At 36.7% G+C, this 21,399-nt stretch overlaps 1 protein-coding gene across 5 annotated transcripts in view; it reads left to right on the forward strand.

Moving 5' to 3' along the window:
* Positions 1 to 21,399, forward strand: part of LOC127661695 (liprin-beta-1-like) — a 45,444-nt gene that overhangs the window by 15,481 nt on the left and 8,564 nt on the right. Inside the window, exons 6-20 of one of the 5 annotated variants that reach the window (XM_052152521.1) lie at positions 565 to 696; positions 3,058 to 3,150; positions 3,367 to 3,459; positions 4,754 to 4,871; positions 5,350 to 5,394; positions 6,409 to 6,470; positions 6,563 to 6,647; positions 7,347 to 7,486; positions 9,119 to 9,219; positions 9,729 to 9,788; positions 10,754 to 10,805; positions 11,582 to 11,614; positions 11,857 to 12,028; positions 20,203 to 20,344; positions 20,750 to 20,881. In XM_052152521.1, coding sequence (XP_052008481.1) covers positions 565 to 696; positions 3,058 to 3,150; positions 3,367 to 3,459; positions 4,754 to 4,871; positions 5,350 to 5,394; positions 6,409 to 6,470; positions 6,563 to 6,647; positions 7,347 to 7,486; positions 9,119 to 9,219; positions 9,729 to 9,788; positions 10,754 to 10,805; positions 11,582 to 11,614; positions 11,857 to 12,028; positions 20,203 to 20,344; positions 20,750 to 20,881 — 1,460 coding nt within the window. The remainder of the gene's footprint in view (positions 1 to 564; positions 697 to 3,057; positions 3,151 to 3,366; positions 3,460 to 4,753; positions 4,872 to 5,349; positions 5,395 to 6,408; positions 6,471 to 6,562; positions 6,648 to 7,346; positions 7,487 to 9,118; positions 9,220 to 9,728; positions 9,789 to 10,753; positions 10,806 to 11,581; positions 11,615 to 11,856; positions 12,029 to 20,202; positions 20,345 to 20,749; positions 20,882 to 21,399) is intronic. The other 4 variants (XM_052152523.1, XM_052152522.1, XM_052152524.1 and 1 more) reach the window with 4 other exon arrangements.

A 21,399-nucleotide genomic window follows, 5' to 3' on the forward strand; every position in this document is an offset into this window, starting at 1 on the left:
TGACAATAGTTCTCATAGTTTCCAGTCATTTTCCCACTTCACTGTCCCAAGGCCTATTTAAAGAGACTAATCATATTTTTTTTGACAAATGATAACAATAGTTTATGCCAAAAGCTAATATATTGAGACATTTTTTAATATAGTGTCAATATTTTCTGTAACAGCTCATTTAAGCATGAATGGCTAAAAGTCAAATAAAAGTTGTTACTTTAAAAGTTGAATAATTGATGCTAACAACATATTAGAATATGTATTTACTTGTGAACAGTGTAGTTTCTTGTTGAATGCAAAGTGGTGGTGTAATGCCAATGTTTAGTGATATTATTTTATAGACCCAGCAGATGGCATTTATCATTAGACCCAATATTAGCGAACTGAAGCGTAGAAATATTGTTTTGCTCAAACCGATTGGACTATCTCAATAAAATAATAATTGAAATAGGAATTCTTTGTTCATGCTCAGATATGACCATATTTGACTGCTTGTAAACTAAATATAGGCCAAGCGATTTGTTGGTCTTTTATCATAAAATATATGAATGCTTATTTACATTTGTTACTTAGGAACTCTTGTGCAGATCAGCCCTGGAGACCCAAAAGCTAGAGCTGATGTCAGAAGTTTCCAACCTGAAACTGAAGTTGACTGCCTTTGAAAATGAGAGACTTGATTTTGACGAAAGTTTCGGAGATAGTGAGGTACTGTAAGAAACATTCTTATATACTCCATGGGGCGAGAGAGAAATGATTATGTAATGATTTCTTTATTTTAAAAGGTCAGTGGTTGTCCTTTAATTATAATGCTAGTCATTGGTTAATTTGTGATTCCGCCATTGGCGTATAGAGCTCTTTTGTTTCAACTTTCAACTCTTTTGTTTAAATATTCCAGTGATTATTAGACAAATGACTTGAATGTTTGTTTAGAATAGTGATTCTGCAAAATAGCCACCCTTATGTTAAACAATGTGCTCTTTTAGCACTTCCACATCTAGGCCTACCGATCACGTCATGTTGTGATGCAGAAATCTGTTCCAATCCAGTGGAATGGTAGTCTTTTAACTATTCTCTACTTGGTAGGTCTGGGTGGATGATAAATGCAAAAACTGAATGCAAAACGTTTTTTTACCAGAAACAATTTAATCTCCAAAAATTGGTTTGGGTGGCCTCTATTCTCTATGGAAAAGTAGTCATAACCACAAAGGACTAGGTCCCACTGTGGATGTACAGAAGTAAGAAGGGGTTGGCAAGTGTTACATTTCCTCAACAAGAGGGTTTTGGGAATGCTCAGGTTCATGGGATTTGTTCTAGGGAAATTGTGTTTGGTCTGAAGTGTGTTTGTTCTAGGATGCCCAACACATTTTTCAAAGATGGTTTGGGCTGTTTCCTGTGCTATTTTGCTGCCACATATTTTACTGGCTCAGCAAATCTACACATTGTTTACCAAAATGTCCAATTTTTATCTGGTAAAGAATGTTATATTTTGCCTAATTTTAGATTTCAAGTTCTTGAGGATCATCAAACTACTGTATTCTGAAATGCAGAATGTAATTATTCAGATTGTCCACAAGTTTTCCACTGCTTCACTGCTGCATGTGGATGTCTCTGTGTGTTTTGAACATTTACTGTGTGTTTACTACTAGAGGCTGTTTAGTTTATTGAATCATAAATCTGCAGTTAAATGGAAGACATTCTCACAAAGAGCTTGGCCCTGAAAAGCCTGAGTGCTAAATGGGAGCTGCTGTCACTAGATTCTTGTTTTTCGAACGTATAGACATTTTCAAGGATTGAATGCTTCCTCTGTTTGTTAAATAAAGCATATCGGACATGAGAAAAGGCTTCTACGCTTTTTCTCCCCAATTTGGAATGGCCAGTACCCAATGCGCTCGAAGTCCACATGGTGGCGTAGTGACTCTCCTCAATCCGGTTGGCGGAGGACGAATCTCGGTTGCCTCCTCATCTGAGACTGTCAGTCCATGCATCTTATCGCGTGGCTTGTTGAGCGCGTTAACACTGAGTCATAGTGCGTGTGGAGGCTTCACGCTATTCTCCACGGCATCCACGCACAACTCGCCACCACGAGGAGGGTACTCCATGTGACTGTACCCTCCCTAGCAACCGGGCCAATTTAGTTGCTTAGGAGACCTGCCTGGAGTCACTCAGCATGCCCTGGATTCAAACTCACGACTCCACTTCTCTTTAAAGCTTTTTGAAGTAAAATTGCTTCGTAATATGGCCTTGGAAATCCATATATGTGTATGGGTGGTTGACATGAAATGTGTACTTTGTCTAACCTTAAAGAGCTAGTTCACCCAAAAATTAAACTTCTCTCATTATTTACTCACTTTCATGCCATTCCAGATGTCTAAGACTTTCTTTCTTCCGCAGAACACAAACAAAGATTTTTAGAAGAATATTTCAGCTGTAAATGGTGACTAAAACTTTAAAACTCCAAAAATCTCAGAAAGGCGGCATAAAAGTAATCAATACAACTCAAGTGTTTTAATATAGATCTTCTGAAGCAATGCATCATTTTGGGTGAGAAACAGATCAATATTTAAGTCCTTTTTTTACTATAAATCTCCACTTTCACATTCTAAAAGCTGAGATTTATAGTTATATACTGTATATCTTTTTCTCATCCAAGCTTATCATATAGCTTCTGAAGACATAGATGTAACCACTGAAGTCATATGGATTACTTTCATGCTGCCTCTATGTGATTTTTGGAGCTGGTCACCATTCACTTACATTGTATGGACCTACAATATTCTTAAAAAAATCTACATATGTGTTCTACAGAAGACAAAATCATACACATCTGGGATGGCATGAGGGTGAATAAATTATGAGAGAATTTTAATTTTGGGTGAACTATTCCTTTAAGTCCTGTTAATGTCTAAACTTCGATATTCTGATTTTAATATTTAAATGACTTTCATTCATTTATATTAATATTGTGAACATAACAATGTTATTACTATTAAAAAGTAGTAAGTTATTTTTGCTAAATGGTTTTGGAATAGTTTGTAAAAATTATTATTTTTTTTAAATTTGTTTTAGGGTTTGATTTTGGAGATTAATGAACTGAGATATCGCGTGTCTGATATGGAGAGTGAACGGTTACAGTATGAAAAAAAACTTAAGACCACCAAGGTAAGCTTTATAAGTGAATTGCTTGTTTCATGCTAGTGGAACGACAAAACTTGAAAACTTAAAGCTGTTCAAAGTAAAGCTTTTCATAGCATTTTCTCTTCTGCTCTTGTTTCTCTACCATTACCGAACTCTTGCATACCTCTGTCACTTTTCTTGTCTTATCTTTAAGCGTCTTCTGTTTTCCTTTTCCTCCTTGGCTAACCTCTCTACCACTAGTTGCTAATGGCCAAACTGTCTAGCCTGAAACTCAAAATGGGTCAGATGCAGTATGAGAAACAGAGGAAGGAACAAAAAATCCAGGCACTCAAGGTCGGCATTTGTCAGAGTGACTGCTTCTGGATCAAAACCTTTTATTTAGTTATTTTTCCACTGTCTCTTTTGTTGTTGGCATTTTGTTATGTAGCCCTTTGTTTTAAGTACACGTCAGTCAATATTTTGATAGGCCTACTTATTCTTTACCATCTAAAATGTGAAAACTAGCAAACATAAAGCCAGTAAATAACACGAGATATTCAAATGTAGGAACACTTATGTTTGTCTGCAAAACTAATTTAAGAAATTAGGCATAAACATTTAACTCTAAAGGTTTTGAAGATCATTAGAATCAAGTCAAGTGTGTCCAAAATTTTGACTGTCCGTGTACACTAACAATTCACAGAATCAGTCTTTTAGTCATCTTTGTTTGACAGAGCTCACAGAGCATTATAGCCCTCCATTTTGCACCATTTAAAGGTTACAGACAAAGTTCTCATCATAATTTGAAAGCTGCTCATTAAATCAAACTTCCTCTCAAAGTAGTGACTTTGAGGCACCAGTTTAAGATCTCAGTATGTTTAATTAACCACAGGTATGCTTTAGTTAAGAGGCAGTACATTTCAGGCAGCTATAAAACACAGGAGAAGCTATTTCTGTTGCAACTTCCTACTGTACTCTACTGTTAAGCCACACACTTAGTTTGAGATTTCAAACTTAGTTTGAGGTTTGCATGACCGTGTGACACTGTAGTCTCTTTGTGCTTGTGTTTTGTCCAAAAAATTCTCTCCCACCATGCCAGTACTTGGAAATCTTGAGGGATGTGTTGTTGAAAGTTGCCATTGTCTTAATTTCTATTAGCGATACACTGTTATCTTGGATAGGCTGATTAATTGGATGATATTTTGAGATGACCTTTATCGGCTGATAACCATGCATGCTTTGCCGAATTTCTTATTATACACGTGGATTTTGAGTAAATATTGCGTATAATAAGTGCTCCTTTTATTTAGCAAGTTTGTGTACATGTCAATTATGTAATAAATAAATAAATTATTATTTATTACCTTTAAAATTGTATTATACATATACTATTAGAATTATACAAGCCATCGGCCACCATGAGCTCTAGAGTAAAAAAAGAAAAATATATCGGTCAACCACTACACTTGATCATTCTTATCCACACTATTTATTTATCGTAGAAACTTTCATGTAGCATATGCAGTCTGCAGAGCTCTCTGACAATAATTAGTAATTGCATGGCATTGGATTACGGGGTGTTTAACCTGTTAAATATGTTGGTGGTCCAGGATATTGTTTGTAATACGCTAAGTGTTTTTTTGTTCAGGAGGAGCTAGTTATTTTGAGAAGGCAGCTGGATGGCAGAGATGGTGAGCTGAGAAGGTTGCATGATGAGACTGGGTCCAGAGCTCCAACCCCTGCAGGCCTAGACAGCACAGAGCGAGGTGGGTCACATATAGTTGGTATTATTCACACCTAGTAATCACAGTGTTGCTTGTCTCAGCATGCCCTTGAGGGGTTTATTTTTGTCATGTCATTGTGCAGTGCCTGTGATGCTGTACTGACTAATTTTAAGCTAAAAGCTGGGGTAAATCAAACTTGGATATATATATATATATATATATATAAACATGTGTGTATGTTTATATATGTGTGCGCGTGTGTGTGTGTGTGTTTTGGAATGTATTTTTTTTGTTTTGCTTTTTGTGTTTTGTGCTGGGGTGTATTTTATTTTTATTTTTTTTCTGTTACATTGGTTTGTTTAGCTTTTTGTTGTGTTTTTCTTTGTTTTTTGTATGTGTGTTATGTTTTTTATGTTTAAATTTTTTTTTTTTTTTTCTGTCTTATGTGTAGCATTTGTATTGGTGTTATAACACATTCAGTAACAAAAGACATTCAATATCATTACTCTGTCTTAAACAGTTTTCCATTCTGAGGAAACATTTAAAAAGAGGCTCAAAGAGAAACGTAAGGGGACTTTATGTCTACCTTCTACACATACATTCCCATCTCTTTTCAATTTTATTTTGACTATGTACTATTTTTGTCCTCTTTAGTTTTCCTGTGCCTGCATGTTTGGGCATGGCACTCATGAAGCTTGCCTCTCTATGACCTAAAGCCAAGTGAATTACAAAACATAGTCCAGTTTTAAAGGAAATTAATGGATTAAAATGCAACATTATATGTCTAGAACACAAAAAGCTCAGCAGATGTCCGCAAAAATATCAACACCTTATTCACAACGTTCTACACATCTCTAGTGTACATTTGTTTATTAACCATTTTGGATAATTGAATTATGCTTATCAGCTGCCAATTAAATTGTAGTACTCTCAGCAAAATTTAATTACTTAAATTTGTTCAGAGAATTATAAATTAGATGTATACTCCAAATACACCCTAAAAATTCCTCAGATTTCCCCCCAGAAACAGCACAGAAAATGTGAAGAATAAATATTGTTGTATTCTGTCTGGGCCTGAAAATTATTCATTCAAGTACCGCATTTTAAATGACAATCCTTTTTCATGTTTTCACCCTGACAAGAGTCCGATTGTGCTGGCCGTTCGGCATGTCACATTCACATTATTGTCTCCTTGTTCTTTGCCTGTCCCCTTGTTCTGTAACTCATCCTGAATCCCAAAACTAGTTTCTTAACCTTATTTCCTCCCTTCCCTTCCCTCCATTATCACTAGCAGTGCATTGCCCCATAACCATTTTCTCCATGTTCACACTCCTCATGACCTCACAGGCTGGACATCCACGCTTATCTGTGGCTGCCTACACTCACGTTTTAAACCCAACAGCCTCCTCCTCACTTCCATTGTGTACATTTCTCATGTATGTCGCAGAAGGTCACTGTTATTTCAGCTCAATGTGTCTACTGTGTTTGTAATGCTAAATGTCAGGCCTGAGGCCTAATGCGGCTTTGCCCTTTAGGCATAATTAAATGGTTTGTAGTTTATCAAGCCTGTGCCTTGCAGATATGGAAGTACAGAAGATGAAGAAAGCAATGGAGTCATTGATGGCAGCAAATGAGGAGAAGGTACATTTAGGTCAAAAAGATTCAATTTCTGATGCATTTGAAATTCATTAAGGAACTTTATTTAATGCCGCCATTTATATTATTTTCTCTAGGATCGCAAGATTGAAGAACTACGACAGTCACTGACACGTTATAAGAAGGTGCAAGAGATGGTTATGTCTGAACAAGGGAGAAAAGGTGATTTGTTTTTATTTTTTAATTTTTTTTCATCTTTGTTATCATTAAAAAAAATAAACAGAAGTAATGCTATGACAATAAAATTTTAATGGGGGAACGTCATGAAACCGGTCAAGAACATGTTCCATTTATAGAAATATGGATATTTTATTTTGCTTAATGATAATAAGTCTATTTTTTATGGCCCTTAAGATGTTTTGTACTGTGACATTTGTTTTAATTTAAGAAAAATTAAGCACATTTTCTTCCCAATTTTAATTACCATATTGCAAAAAATCACATTGATGTTACTGTCATGGAAAAACAAAATATATAATTTAAAATGTACAATATTTATACACAATGGTAGTATTTGTTGTTGATTTAAAGAAGAAAAATATGATTCAAAAATATTATTATTATTAATAATGTAGTTTTTTTTTTTTTTTTACCATAATACCTTTTTTAAATAACTAAGAATGCATTGAGAATAATTGGATTAAACATTACAGTAATTTTATTATGATTTGTTTTTATTTATTTTTTGGGGTGGTGAATTGGATTCAATTTTTTGGGTAGGGAAATTCACACAATTAGTTAAATCAAATAATGTGGCATTGATAAATGACAGCCTGTATTTGCACTCATGGCACTATGTGGGATTTTGTCGGAACAAATGATCGAGAACTCAAGAACCTCCTCTCCTGTCTTTCTCATCAGATAAGGTCAAAGAAGGAGACTGTGATGAGAGCAATAGCGACAGCTCCCTCTCCATGTCCACCGCCCTCTCTATTTCCATGGACACGGAGAGGTCTGTGCTCACATACACAGAGGAAGTGGCCTTGAGGGGTCAAAATGAGGTATAATATTCTATTCAGACCATCTTGAAATTCATATAATCTTTGCCTTGAGGCTATATCATGGGTGCAGCTTCCCATTTTCGAGTATGTATGCATCAAGCGAAGGGGGTTATGTCCCCATATAAGTGTCAAGCGGGAGGGGTGGGAAGGTGTTTCTGATTGCACCCCCTTTACATGGCGCCCCTATGCGTTGCATAAATTGCATATTTGTTTTATTGCGCCTCAGGGCTATATCATTCGCTATTACATGTTAGTCAGCATTCTTGGTACAGAGGTATTTTATTTTGGCATGCTTAATATTAGATTGCTGCACTGCAGCCCAGAATTATTCTTAATTTAGAGTAACTGTCTGATTGACAGTTAAGCCAAGCAGTGTTGATTTGTATTTATTCAGGCTAAAGGCAAAATGTAACACTTGCAGTACACATACTATAGCAACCTGTGGCTCACATGCTAATGTCACAGACAATCCAAGATTGAAGTGATCATGAAGTGACAGTGTCTTTTTAGACATTTATAGAGATTAGTAGTTTCTCAAACATTTTAAAACAGGGACCCCTGTTCCAAAAAATACCTGCAAAATGTTTGGTAACTTTGTGTTAAAAAAAAATAGATGTTAAAAAAACACATATGTTTACTCAATAGGGAAATAGTTTTTTAGCTGCAACATAAACATTTCAAAACAGATATCCTATGAGCAATGAGTTGTTATCCGAAGGTGTATACCTCGGTGTAAACCATAAATCAGTGCGATTTCAACATAAAAATAATGTTTATTTACCGAAAAGCCACGCCGCGCATGGTCCACCAATTATGTAACGCGCTGTTACGAGAGCGAGACACCCCACACTCATATAAACATTGTAGTCCTTTTTGTATTCACTTTTTTCCTGAATGTGAAAGTGTCCTGGATTTTTTCTTTTTTTGATCTCTAGTGTTTTCACTGACATCAGCTTGTTTTCTTTGCTGACAGTGACAATGTGATGTTTAGCGTGTTTAATTAGTAAAAATGGCCAAAAAAGCAAGTGGCATCATTGTCCCTGATACTTGATTGAATCGAGATGCCCATCTTTTGGCAGTGTTTTACCACATTGATTTCATTTTTACTTCAAGTCGTGACAGCCAACAACTGCACAAGTTGAGCCTGAACTAATTTCTACTCCAACTAACGTAAAGTGGTTGTTCTCCCTCTGGGTCACTCATTTCGGTAGTTTTTACAGCAACACTTTAAGGTTCCTAAGCAACCAAATTGGCCCGGTTGCTAGGATTGTTAGTCACATGGGGTTAAATTTTTACATTGCTTCTCATGGACTGTGGAACCAGAAAACCGTCAAGCCACGATCAGGGGTTAGTAAGGAAAACTGTGGATACATTTCAATAGTTTGTAATAAACTTGTCAAATATTGCATTATTATATTTAAAGGAAATTTCTTTTATTAAATAGTTTTATATTGCATTGCTGTTGCTGATTTGATTACATCATAATTGTTTACAATTCTGGATTTTTCCTGCCTGGTTAGTGACCACCATTTGAGAAATAGTGGTAAACCAGAATGCTTGATAATCTTATTGGTTTAATCACTGCTGTGAATTTACCTTTTACATCTTCTCTCCATGATCTCTTGTGTGTAGGCGACTACATTTGTTAGTACACTCCAAGTGCCATCACTCACAGTATCATCCTCAGCCAAAGCAGACAGTGGTCATGTCCTGGAACAAACACAGTCAATAAGGTATTGTCTTAGATCAGTGCAACTATCATGAGTTTTTATTTTTTATGATCACCATATGTGAAACTCAGGACAAGCAAGCACACTTTTATATTATATATTTGGCTTCATCCCAAAGCATCCCACCTGTGTTACAGCATTCCACCTCAGCATTCCATCCTCTTTGTTAGCAACTCCTAAGCCTTTTCCTATCTTATGTTATATTAGTATCCTAAGTCTTTCTTATCTTTTTAGTCATTTCAATGCTTTTTAAATGTTTCTCAGTTTTATGTTAATTATTATTAGTAATACAGTCCCATTTCTTCTCTACAGTTCATGAACATGTGGCCCTCCTCATACCTTCCCATTATTCTATAGCATTTTATAATTTTTTGTCACTTTGTCACCTTTACCCATGTTAGCTCATCATGCATGTCAGTCTGCATTAGCTATTTATGCACCTCACTGCTTACCCATCATGCTTTGTACCCACCACCTCTGTATCCCAATGCATGCATGTTTGTCGTTTGTAGTGATAAAGAGAGTCAGGAGCCGACTCTATCACAGGAGACCTCAGTACATGACAGTTCAGAGTAAGTATGTCTGTCTGGTGGCATACGGTTAAAAAATGGCACATTTTGAAATGCTATTTTTGGAGTAACCTAAAATGCTACTATTGTGAATACAAGTGTGTTTCTGGCATCTTAATGTTGTGGGTTGATACCTTAGAGTTGTACCAAAAAGGAATATTCCATGTTCAATACAAGTTAAGCTCAATCGACAGCATTTGTGGCATATGTGTTGATTATGCATGAATGCCGCTCGATGTGCGGATTGACGGTCTAGGACACTGAGGCAACTGAGAGTTGTCCTCAACCACCCGGATTGAGGTGAGTCACTATGCCACCCCGAGGACTTGGAGCACATTGGGAATTGGGCATTCCAAATTGGGGCATAATGTTGATTACCACAAAAAATTTGCATTTTGACTCGTCCCTCCTTTTCTTTAAAAAAAAAAGCAAAAATAAAAGTTGCTGTGTGGCACTTTAATGGAAGTGAATGGGGCCAATTTTTGGAGGTTTAATAGGTGGAAATGGGAAGCTTATCGTTTTTTAAAAGCACTTCAGTTAAAACTAATGTATTATTTGAGCTGTAAAGTTGTTTAAATTGTAATTTTTACAGTCATTTTAGGGTTTGTGGCAACAAAGTTGTAAAATTGGCTATAATTTTACATAGAAAAGGGTAGTAAGTGGTTTTATCACACTAAAATCATGTTAACACACATTGTTTATGTCTTGTGATTTATACTTTTGAAACTGAGTTTTTTAATGTTTACAGATTGTCCTCATTCACTTCTGTTGTAAGTGCATCACTGGAACCTCAATTTTGTTTGCTCTCCTTTTCTTGAAAAAACAAGTAAAAATAAATGTTGTTATGCCACAAATGCTGTCGATTGAGCTTAAACTGTATTAAACACAGAATATTGCTTGATCAATATCTGGATGTTTTTGTGAGTGGCTGTTATGGAAACTGCTTTTTTATTTTTTTTATGTCTTAGAGAGGTCACAAGGTCAGGTCACAGTAATCTTGATGGAAGAGCTGATGAAAAGGTGAATTGATTTCAAGAGGATTTATTTAAAAAAAACATTATTATTAGGGCTGTCGATTTAACGCGGCAATTCAGTGCGATTTAATTTGACAAGAAATAACGTGTTAAAATAATTAACGAATTATTCGCACTGCCCCTGGACCATAATGGGGAAGATTCCTGAGAAATGCAAACTTGTAGTACCACCTGTTTACTCCAGAGAGTCAAATTAATCGCACATTATTAACGGGTTAAATCGACAGCCCTAAAAAAAAAAATATAAATATAAATATATAATTTTTTAATATTTAAAGATAACTATGTATAATTATATATTGATATTAATATGTATAATCTTTATATATTTAATTATTGTTGTATGAGGGGCTTTCTCAGCATATATTTTTATATGTGATTAATTAATCGGGACACCATGTAATTAATTCGATAAAAAAAAAAAATATTGATTGACAGCCCTAATTATTATTATTATTATTATTATTGGATTGGAAATGTCATAAAAATTTATTAAAATCTTTGTTATTTCTGTTAAGAACATTATTGCAAAAATCCTGTATATTTTTATGAGTAAATATTCAATGTAATTATAATTTGTTTTTATGTATGGTCCACTCTAAAATATATTGCCTTGTTTAGATATTGCTATTTGTAAGCGCAATCTCTAAGACAATAAAAATAAAATAAAGAATGACTGAAAATGTCAAGTGGGAACCCTGTAAGTCAAATGTGATGTAGAGTGATGCAACATAATTTTTGTTTTATGATTTTTAATTCTAGAGGCCATTGGCAGTAGAACAGAGACCAGCAGAGGTAATTCTGAACATAATTTTTTGTAACTCATACTATTGTATTCATCCTTAAATCATTTTCTAATCATAATTTTTGTAATAAGTAGCTTCACAGTGGTTCAAACCTGTTTCCTCCTTTTAAAGGTCCACAATATTTTCCTTTTTCATACCTTTCATGTTTATAATTTTTTTAGCTTGTATTTTTATATAAAGGTTGTTGACGTTGACTCAGAATTCCTTAAATGTTTCTTCCTGCTCTTGTAGAGCAAAGCATTTGATGAGTTCAACAAGATTACAACTCTACCACCCACATCCCCAACCTCCTCACATACTGCTGAAGGTGACAGCTTTGGCACCAGGAAAGCCAGATCTTCCTTTGGACGGGGATTCTTCAAGATCAAAAGTGGCAAGAGGACTGCCAGTGCACCAAATCTGGGTATAACTAACTTCATTTTACATCAGGGGTAGGGAAACTTTTTTCCATTTAAGGGCCATTTCAGCATTTACGAAATTATTTGTGGGCCATACAATTGCTTGCAATTTCTGATTGTGGGTTGAAATTAATGTACGCATTCCATTACGTGTTCACACACCAAAAACACTAAAAGGTCTGTCTGTTATTACAATATTTTGTGTTGTTATCTTTTAAGATTATAAACATTATTTGAATCAAGGCCATTTTTTGCTTTTCAATTTAATTCTCAAATGGCCTCGCGGGCTTTATATGGCCCTGAGCCCTGATGTTCCCCACCCCTGTTTTACATTATACATGATATGCCCTTGGTCTATTATAGTCAAATTTCTTGGCAACGTGTGTGTATGTTTATACTACATTGTGGGGACCAAATGTCCCCACAAGGATAGTAAAAACCTGAAATCACCTACCTTGTGGGGCCCAGCCAGCGGTCCCCACGAGGGAAGTGGTTTAGTATACGTACTAAACAATGTTTTTTTTTTTTTAATGTAAAAATGGGACAACATGGACATCATGCAAGGTTCAGATGTGTGAACGGCGAGCTCTGTGCACTTTGCTAATTTTAATACTTTTTATGTCATAAACCGGTGACATTTGAAACACCCTGTTCCATAACTTTTCTAAGAAGACAACATGTCAAAGAATTAAAAATCCTTGTGCTCAGGAGACATTAAAAGACACTTATGTGCTCGAGCTGATGCGCCCAGCAGCAGGACGCAAGCCAGGGAGCTGATTTGGCCGAAGAAGTGAGGGAAATTCAGCAAGAATTGTTGAACATGCCTGCAATGCTGACGAAGGTCATTGCTGACTTGAAGGATCTTTGCTGTAATACGTCGATCGATCACTGCCATAGAGACGAAATTCACTGAGGTGGTCACAAGAGTGAGGGATGTCGAGAAATGGATAGATTATCTGGAGTCATCAGAGAGGGAATTAGCTGCTGATCTGCTAGCTACCAAGGTGGATTTGGAGCGACATGGAGAACCGCAACCAGCGAAATAACGTTCAAATCATCGGAATTTCTGTAGTTGAAGAGGGTCGGGATATTGTGAAATTCCTGGACGGGCTTTTACCAGATCTGCTTAACATAACAGGCCATAAGATGGAAATTGAGAGCTCACAGGGTTCCTGGAAAAGAGAGATCATCTGATAAAGATCATGTGTTCCGCGAGGAGTAAAGTAAGGCTTTTTTGGAAGAACCACAGCATTTTCTTGTTCCCAGACTTTGCAATTTCAACAAGAGAGAAACATGATTAATTCAAGGAATGCAGGAAACACTTACATCAACAGAAGGTTGCTTTTGCACTGATGTTCCTGGCCAAATTGAGAATAGATGCTAAGGATGGCCACAACTTTTACATGCTCACAGCAAGCGATATTTTGTGGAACTCATGTTGTAGCCGAATGGACCTACTCACTGAACATTCACTTGACTAGTCGAGGAACTGAGCGCCCTTTTGTATCTTTTTGTACTGATTCCGCCTAGTGGCTGGAGTTTGTTTTGTGGAGTAACACTCTTTTGGGACTTTTGAGTGGATGAATCAGCAGGTTCTTTGTGCTTATGCCTCCTATTGGCTGGAGATTGTTTTGTGGGGTATTTCTTTTAATTCATTGAAGTGATTCTGTCATTTGTTGCACTCATTAGCAGCCTAATGGGCCAGCTCACTGAACATTCGCTTGACTCTGAGGAAATGGATTTCCCTTTTTTTGTGCTGGTTCTGCCTAAAGGCTGGAGTTTGTTTGTGGAATAACACCTTCGGGACAGTTTTGTCATTTAATCTACATCATCTTTGTTTTTATTCCACCTATTGGCTTGAGTTTGTTTTCTAGATTATTTGTTTTGTGTTACTGTCTCACAAAATTTTTATAGAAACACCAGACTTGAGCAATCCGGTGGCAAAGTTGTCGCGGGGGCTCTCGTAGGGATGGACACCAGTTGCTGATGTCATGCGCGGGGTTAATGAGCACGTTTATGTTTTTCGGTTTGTTTGGTTCTGGGGGAAGGTCGGGGTTTGATTGTTGTACTTATTTTGGAATGTAGTTGTTATAGTTTTGTTTTTGTTAAATATTAATATGAGCGGATTGTCTCTCTCTGGAATGTGAATGGGTTGGGGAACCCCATAAAAAGGAAGGTTATTTCTCTTCTTAACGTAAGAAATGTGATAGTGTTTATTCAGGAAACGCATCTTTCCCCACAGGAAGCTGGACAATTTGGGAAGATATGGGGTGGACATGTTTTCTTTAGTGCTGCCTCAAGTAAGAGCAGGGTAGTCATTACACAGATAAGTAAACATGTACAATTCAAATGTCTCAAACAGATTAAAGATAAATCTGTTAGAGTCATTGTTGTTTTAGCAGAAATTCAGGGGCAAAGTCTTATATGGCTAATATTTACGTACCTAACGTTGATGATCAGGGCTTTTTCATAGATCTTGACGGGATGTTGCATGCTGCTGGCACCCCTTATGATATAATATTGGGAGGAGACTTTAATCTTTTGATGGACTCAGTCCTTGATCATAGTGAAGCAAAAGTGTGTAAGCCCCCTGAGCAACATTGACACTTCACAGGATGTGTAAAAATCTTGGTCTTACAGATATTTAGAGACGTTTGAACCCATCTGGTAGGGACTATACATTTTTTTTTCTTCAGTCCATAAGATTTACTCTAGATTAGATTTTTTTAATATATCCTAATAAGTCCCTAATTTCATCTGTCGATGATTGCTCAATTGGAAACATTTTAGTCTCAGATCACGCCCTGGTAAGTATAGAGGTACTGCCACATATGGAGAAAAGGAAATCATATAGTTGGTGCTTTAATGTGTCCCTTTTGCAAAATCCTGAATTCCAACAAATGTTAAATGCTGAAATAAATGTTTATTTTGAGACCAACTGATCGTCAGTGTCCTCTGTGGGTGTGGATTTGGAGGCACTTAAGGCTGTTCTTAGGGGCCGTATCGTACAGTATGCCTCATTCACCAAAACATCCAAAGCACGATAACTTGTGGAGTTGGAAGAAAATATTAAAAGAGCAGAGGCAGAGCTGAAGCACCGAATGTCATCTGATGGCCTCAGAGAATTGACCCGATTGTTATACATATGTAATACTATTTTGCCATGGAAGGTGGAGTTTTGGCTAATACAGACTAATACAGACAGTCATAGTTTGAGTCAGGGGACAAGGCAGGAAAACTTCTGACTAGATATATAAAACGGAGAGAGTCTTTTTCTACCATTCCCTCAGTGAAATCTGCTGGTGGTGAAATATTTACCTCAGCCATTGATATTAATAATGCTTTTAAAAAATTCTGTCTCCTCTGATCTCTATAGTTCCAGGTGTTCGTCTAAATAACTCTGCAACAAAGCCTGTAGGCAAGGCCTTAATTACCTTGCCACGCTCCAAGTTTATTTCAGAATTGTTTTGCTCAGCTGTAAGTTTAGGAAGTTCTAATGGTTCCACAAAGTTTCTAATCATTAGAACTTCCTAAACTGATGGCTGTGAAAACAAATTCTGAAATAAACAAAGCAAGGTAATTAAGGCCTTGCCTACAGGCTTTGTTGCTGAGTTTTTTTTAGATCTTATGCTATGGAATTGGCTCCACTTTTGCTAGAAGTTTATACGGAATCATTAAAGAATGGAAAAATTCCTCCAACCATGACACAAGTCTGTATTAGTCTGATTCTTAAAAAGGACAAATATCCAAGCGAGTGTAAGAGTAACCATCCAATTTCCATGATCCAGCTGGACGTTCAAATATTGTCACAACTTTTGGCTAAACGATTAAGTAAAGTTATGACATCCCTTATACATATAGATCAGGTTGGGTTTATTCTGGGCCGCAGCTCTTCTGATAACATTAGGAGTTTCTTCAATATCATGTGGTCAGTGGTGAATAAAATAATAATAATAATAATAATAATAATAATACATTTAATTTTAGGCGCCTTTCAAACCACCCAAGGTCACCTTACAACAAAAAATTGAAATAAAAAATAATATTAGCTATTAAAAGAACGAAAATTATAATAAAATAAATTAAAAAAGAAAACATCCAAGAGGCTAATGCTGATGGAAAAAAGTGGAGGTTCTTAAGGTTTATAGGCTGACTTGAAAAGATGAGTTTTAAGAGTGGTTTTGAACTGCGAAATGGAGTCTATGGCACGGATATGATGGGGAAGAGAATTCCAGAGTTTTGGTGCCGCATGGGAGAAGGCCCTTGCTCCCATTGTGGACAGTCTGATGTCTGGGGTTACCAATAATCCTGCTGATGATGAACGGAGTGGGCACGTGGGTATGTAAATCTGAAGTAGTTCTGTGATATACGAGGGGGCGAGGTTGTGCAGAGCCTTGAATGTCATTAACAAGACTTTAAAGTTGATTCGTTGTGATATGGGGAGCCAGTGCAGTTGACTCAACAGGGGTGTAACATGATCAATAGATTTGGTACGGGTAATGCGTGCAGCTGAGTTTTGGAGAAGTTGGAGCTGGTGAAGTAATTTATTGAGGATTCCTTGCAGGATCGCATTGCAATAGTCGATCCGAGAGGTCACCAAGGTATTGACAAGAACTTCAGTGGAGTGTTGCGAAAGTGAGGGACGCAGTCTGGAGATGTTTCTGAGGTGAAAATAAGCCGTCCGACAGACATTATTGATGTGGTTGGAAAATGAAAGGGTACTGTCCAAAATAACTCCAAGGCTCTTTACCTGTTTTGAAACTGGTATGACATCCTCCCCGATGGAAACTAATGAGAGGTTGGATTTTAAGAGTGTGGTTGGAGTGCCAATGAGCAATAGCTCAGTTTTTTTATTATTAAGTTGTAGATAATTTGTAGTCATCCATGCCTGGATATCGTGGATATAGGTATTGAGGGTGTTTAGAGAAAGTGTGGCAGTGGGTTTAGTAGATACATAAAGCTGTGTGTCATCTGCATATGAGTGAAAGTGAATGCCATGATGTCTGAAAATATTTCCTAATGGAAGAAGGTAGATGATGAACAAAAGTGGCCCCAATACTGACCCCTGTGGAACTCCATGTTGGAGTACTGAGCTCTCTGACTGATGATCTTCAATTTTGACACAATATGTCCGGGCTGTCAGGTAGTGCGCAAAAAACTTAAGGGCAGTACCACAAACTCCTATACTTTCAAGCCGCTCAAGCAACAGTTGGTGGGATATTGTGTCGAAGGCGGCACTGAGGTCTAGGAGAATAAGAATGGATAGTAGGCCAGCATCAGCTGCACGGAGAAGATCATTAGTGATCTTGACAAGGGCTGTCTCTATTTTGGAGATGAAGGGCAGGTTTGATATAGGATGATAATTATTAAGATTATTACAGTCCAGTCCTGGTTTTTTCAATGTGGGACTAACTATCGCAGCTTTTAGTGATGCAGGAACTATGCCAGTTGACAAAGATGATTTGATAATGGAGGTTATCAGTGGTGCTAAAGCAGGTAAACAGGTCTTCACAAGGGAGTGAATGATCAGACTCGCATTGCTGCCATCTCACTTGACGCCGAAAAGGTGTTTGATATGGGAGAATGGAATTATCTTTTTAAGATTTTGGAAATGTACGGGTTTGGGAATACCTTTATTGGATGGATAAGTTACTTTATAGACACCTGGTAGTGGCGGTACAAACAAATTGATTAATTTCAGATTATTTTACTCTGGATGGGGGCACCCGTCAGGGATCTAGTTGACCTACTAGATCTATGCCTTTCCTCCACAGAATTATTAAATCCTTTTCTAAATTCTCAGGATACAGAGTGAATTGGTCTAAATCCGAAGCTTTGGCTCTGACTGCGTACTGCCCTGTAATGGCTTTTCAGCCGGGCGCCTTTCAGTGGCCCAAACAGGGCATTAAGTATTTGGGTATTTTATTCCCCGCAAATTTGTGTGATTTAGTTAGTTAATTTTGACCCTTCATAACATTTATCTATGATTTGGAAGGTTAATGTTATTAAAATGAATTGTATTCCAAAATTTTACTACCTGCTACAGTCACTCCCTATAGATGTCCCCCTCTCTTATTTCAAGCAATTTGATAGCATAGCGAAGTCTTTAATTTGGAATGGTAAATGTCCCAGTTTACACTTCAATAAGTTACATAGGTCGATTGACAAAGGTGGGCTAGGCCTACCAAACATTTTTATTTATTATTATGCATTCAATCTCAGACATCTGGCTCATTGGTTGCTTCCACCTGAGAGAGCCCCTCCCTGGTTTTGTATTGAACAAAGTTCTTGCCCCATTGCAAAGCCTTTCTATCAAACTAACCGGAGAAGTTAAGTTACTCCCGTTATCTCGCATTTGCATTCGGTATGGACAAAAGTGTCCAGAGTGTTTAATTCAGATATTTATTTAAATGTTGCCTTGAGCATATCGCTGAACCCAAAATTATGTATTTTAAGTCTCCTTTCTGATGGTCAGAGTGGATTGTAAGGAGGGTTACTACACTCTGTGACCTATATGAGAGTGGAGTGTTGAGATCCTTTTGAAAATTTGGTTCAACATTTGGGATTCCCAGATCTCAGTTTTTTAGGTATTTACAGCTGTGCCACCTGCTCTGTACTATTTTTGGGAGTAGCATACACCCCCCTGAAGCGACAGACAGTCTAGGAGAGGTGATTACTGCTTTTGGAAAAGGTCATGAGGCATCAGTGTATTACTCTCTGCTAATTCAGAGTCTGGGGGACAGAGCTTTAATTTCTATTGAAAGATTTTGGGAGAAAGATTTAAACTTGGTATTGGAGGAGGGAGTGTGGTCTAGGATTCTAAAAAACATCATGTCTACATCTAGAGATGCAAGGTGCCTTATGCAATTTAAGATTTTACATAGATTGTATTGGACCCCTCTAGATTGTATAGTCTTGGTCTTAAGGACACACCCACCTGCTGGCGATGTGAATCAGGAGACACAACCCATGTCTTTTGGTGGTGTGTTAAGATTGGAGGTCTCTCGTGGAGGGGCAGTGGAGAGAGTGGTGTAGTTAATGCGTGCATGATTATTATATATATATATATATATATATATATATATATATATATATATATATATATATATATATATATATATATATATATATATATATATATATATATATATAAATAAATAAATAAATAATCGGGAGGGGATGAGTAATAATTTGGGTTAAGTGTTGATTCTGTTTAAATATGTTTTGCTATTCTTTGTTTAATATATTAATCTATAAAAAAAAATAATTACAAAAAAATAATTGAATGTAAAAAGGTTTCTATGAGTGTTAGGTTTAGGTGTAGGGGATAGAAATTATCGTTAGATCTGTATAAAATCCATAAAATGCATGGAAGTCTATGGAGAGTACGTGTGTGTGTGTGACATCTGCCCTCTGTTTCCTTTCTGTTCTTTGGTGGTGTCATGTCCATGCTATTTTTCATGTGAAGACTGAGGCCCCTTTACAGGCTGGACGAAAAGTGGAATGGCCTCTTTGTAGAAAGAACAGCTGGATGTGTCCACTATGTGTCTTTCTGTTTATTTCTCAAAGACAAAACCTCCCTTCAAATAGACTGCCAATTGAAATGAATAAATAGTTCACCCAAAAATGAAAATTCTGTAATTTACTATTGTATGGCTTCAGATGACGTGTTTGGAATAAAATCAGGATGAGTAAATTATTTTACTTATGAATTGCAATTTTTGGGTGAACTTTCTCAACACATTCACACATTTCAATCAGTGTATGTTCAGGCTGGATTTAGTGTGCCATTTAATTACGGAGATGTCGTTAGTTCTGTTGTGTTAACCTTCATGTCTGCATGTGACTTTGTTTCATGTCCTGTTGTTCCACCCCTAAAATAAACCCTATCCAGTTGTTCTTTAGTCCAGACAAGAAGTAATCTGCAGTCTTGCCCCTTGATGCTGATTCCAGGAGATCTAGAAGAGACTTTAATTTGTGGGACTGTTTGTCATGACATTGACATTTTTACTGCTCTGGTCTCCAGCTGAATGACTGCTATGTTTTTCCATAATCCTTGGTTTATTTGATGCTTGACTGACCGTGCACTCTGTTCTAGTGCATCATTGTATTGTGGGTAATGTAGTCTTCTGTGGTGACAAGGCTTTCTGTTTTCTTGTGTATATATGTGTTTGCACAGCTGAGACTGAGCGGGAAGGCACTGACCATCTGGATTTAGCAGGCATGCCGCAAAGGTCGTCTCACAGTGACAGCACACACACACTCCCCATTTCCCCAGAGGGCAAGAAAAAGTCAAAGGGAATTAAAGCACTCTTTGGAAAGTGAGTATGAAGCAACAGATCTGCAGTATTGCAATTTTAGGACAAAGACTTACTAAATATACACTTTCCCAGTGTATATTAAACATTTTAACCTAAAAATCTCATAGTTGAAAAAAAAGGTGCAACTAGACCGATTTAGTGTCTGTATGCTTCATTTTATTTATAAAATGCTAGTGGTGCAGAAAATACACACTTCAGCTTTAAAGGATTTTTTGGTTTCTAAAGTATCACTAAATATATGTGAATTTTATTTTTGTGGCTTTATCTGTTTCATATGCAGTTCTTAAATGTGGAAGCATTGGTCAATAATTCACAGCATGCATAAAATATGTTCAGTTAATTCAATACATTTGTATTGAGATAAACAGACCAGACAAATAAATTAATGTCTTGTCTCATTTAAAGGCTCAAAAGGAGTCAATCAACAACATTTAACCTGGATGACAATCTATCTGAGAATGAGTTTAAACGGGGAGGAGTCAGAGCCACAGCTGGTCCTAGACTGGGCTGGTCACGTGACCTGCAGAACACCAACAGGTCAGTAATCACAGGATGTAGCTCCTCTTAAAATGGCAAGATCTGCTGTTGGTAAACAAACCCTGGCTCACATGTATCCAGCTTGTGCTGCTTATTGTTGATTTATAAGTTCAGTCCTCATTCAGAGCTAATATACATGTCAGAATTACATTTTTGCAGTATATGTAGTTCCTGTGTACCACAGCCAATCATTGTCTTGTCACTCTTGTCAGAGGGATTGTCAGGAAAATTACTAGCGGACTGTATATTATCCCACTTATTACATGGCTACTTGCCAATTAAATGAATATGAATTATTGATTTAAGTTGAAATTATATTATGTGTAAAGAAAGGTATATATTTCATATATTCTTCAAAATATCTGACAGCATAATACCTTGATTGACCAATCAGATTCAAGTATTCTTGTGAGCCTTGTAATAAGGGCTGACAACACCATATTACATTATAAAAACATTTTTATATAGATTGTTTAACTTTTTTCTCAATTTCCTTCTCTGAGGTGAGAAATGTTTCT

This window comes from Xyrauchen texanus, chromosome 21, assembly GCF_025860055.1.
Source record: "Xyrauchen texanus isolate HMW12.3.18 chromosome 21, RBS_HiC_50CHRs, whole genome shotgun sequence".
Taxonomy (NCBI): domain Eukaryota; kingdom Metazoa; phylum Chordata; class Actinopteri; order Cypriniformes; family Catostomidae; genus Xyrauchen; species Xyrauchen texanus.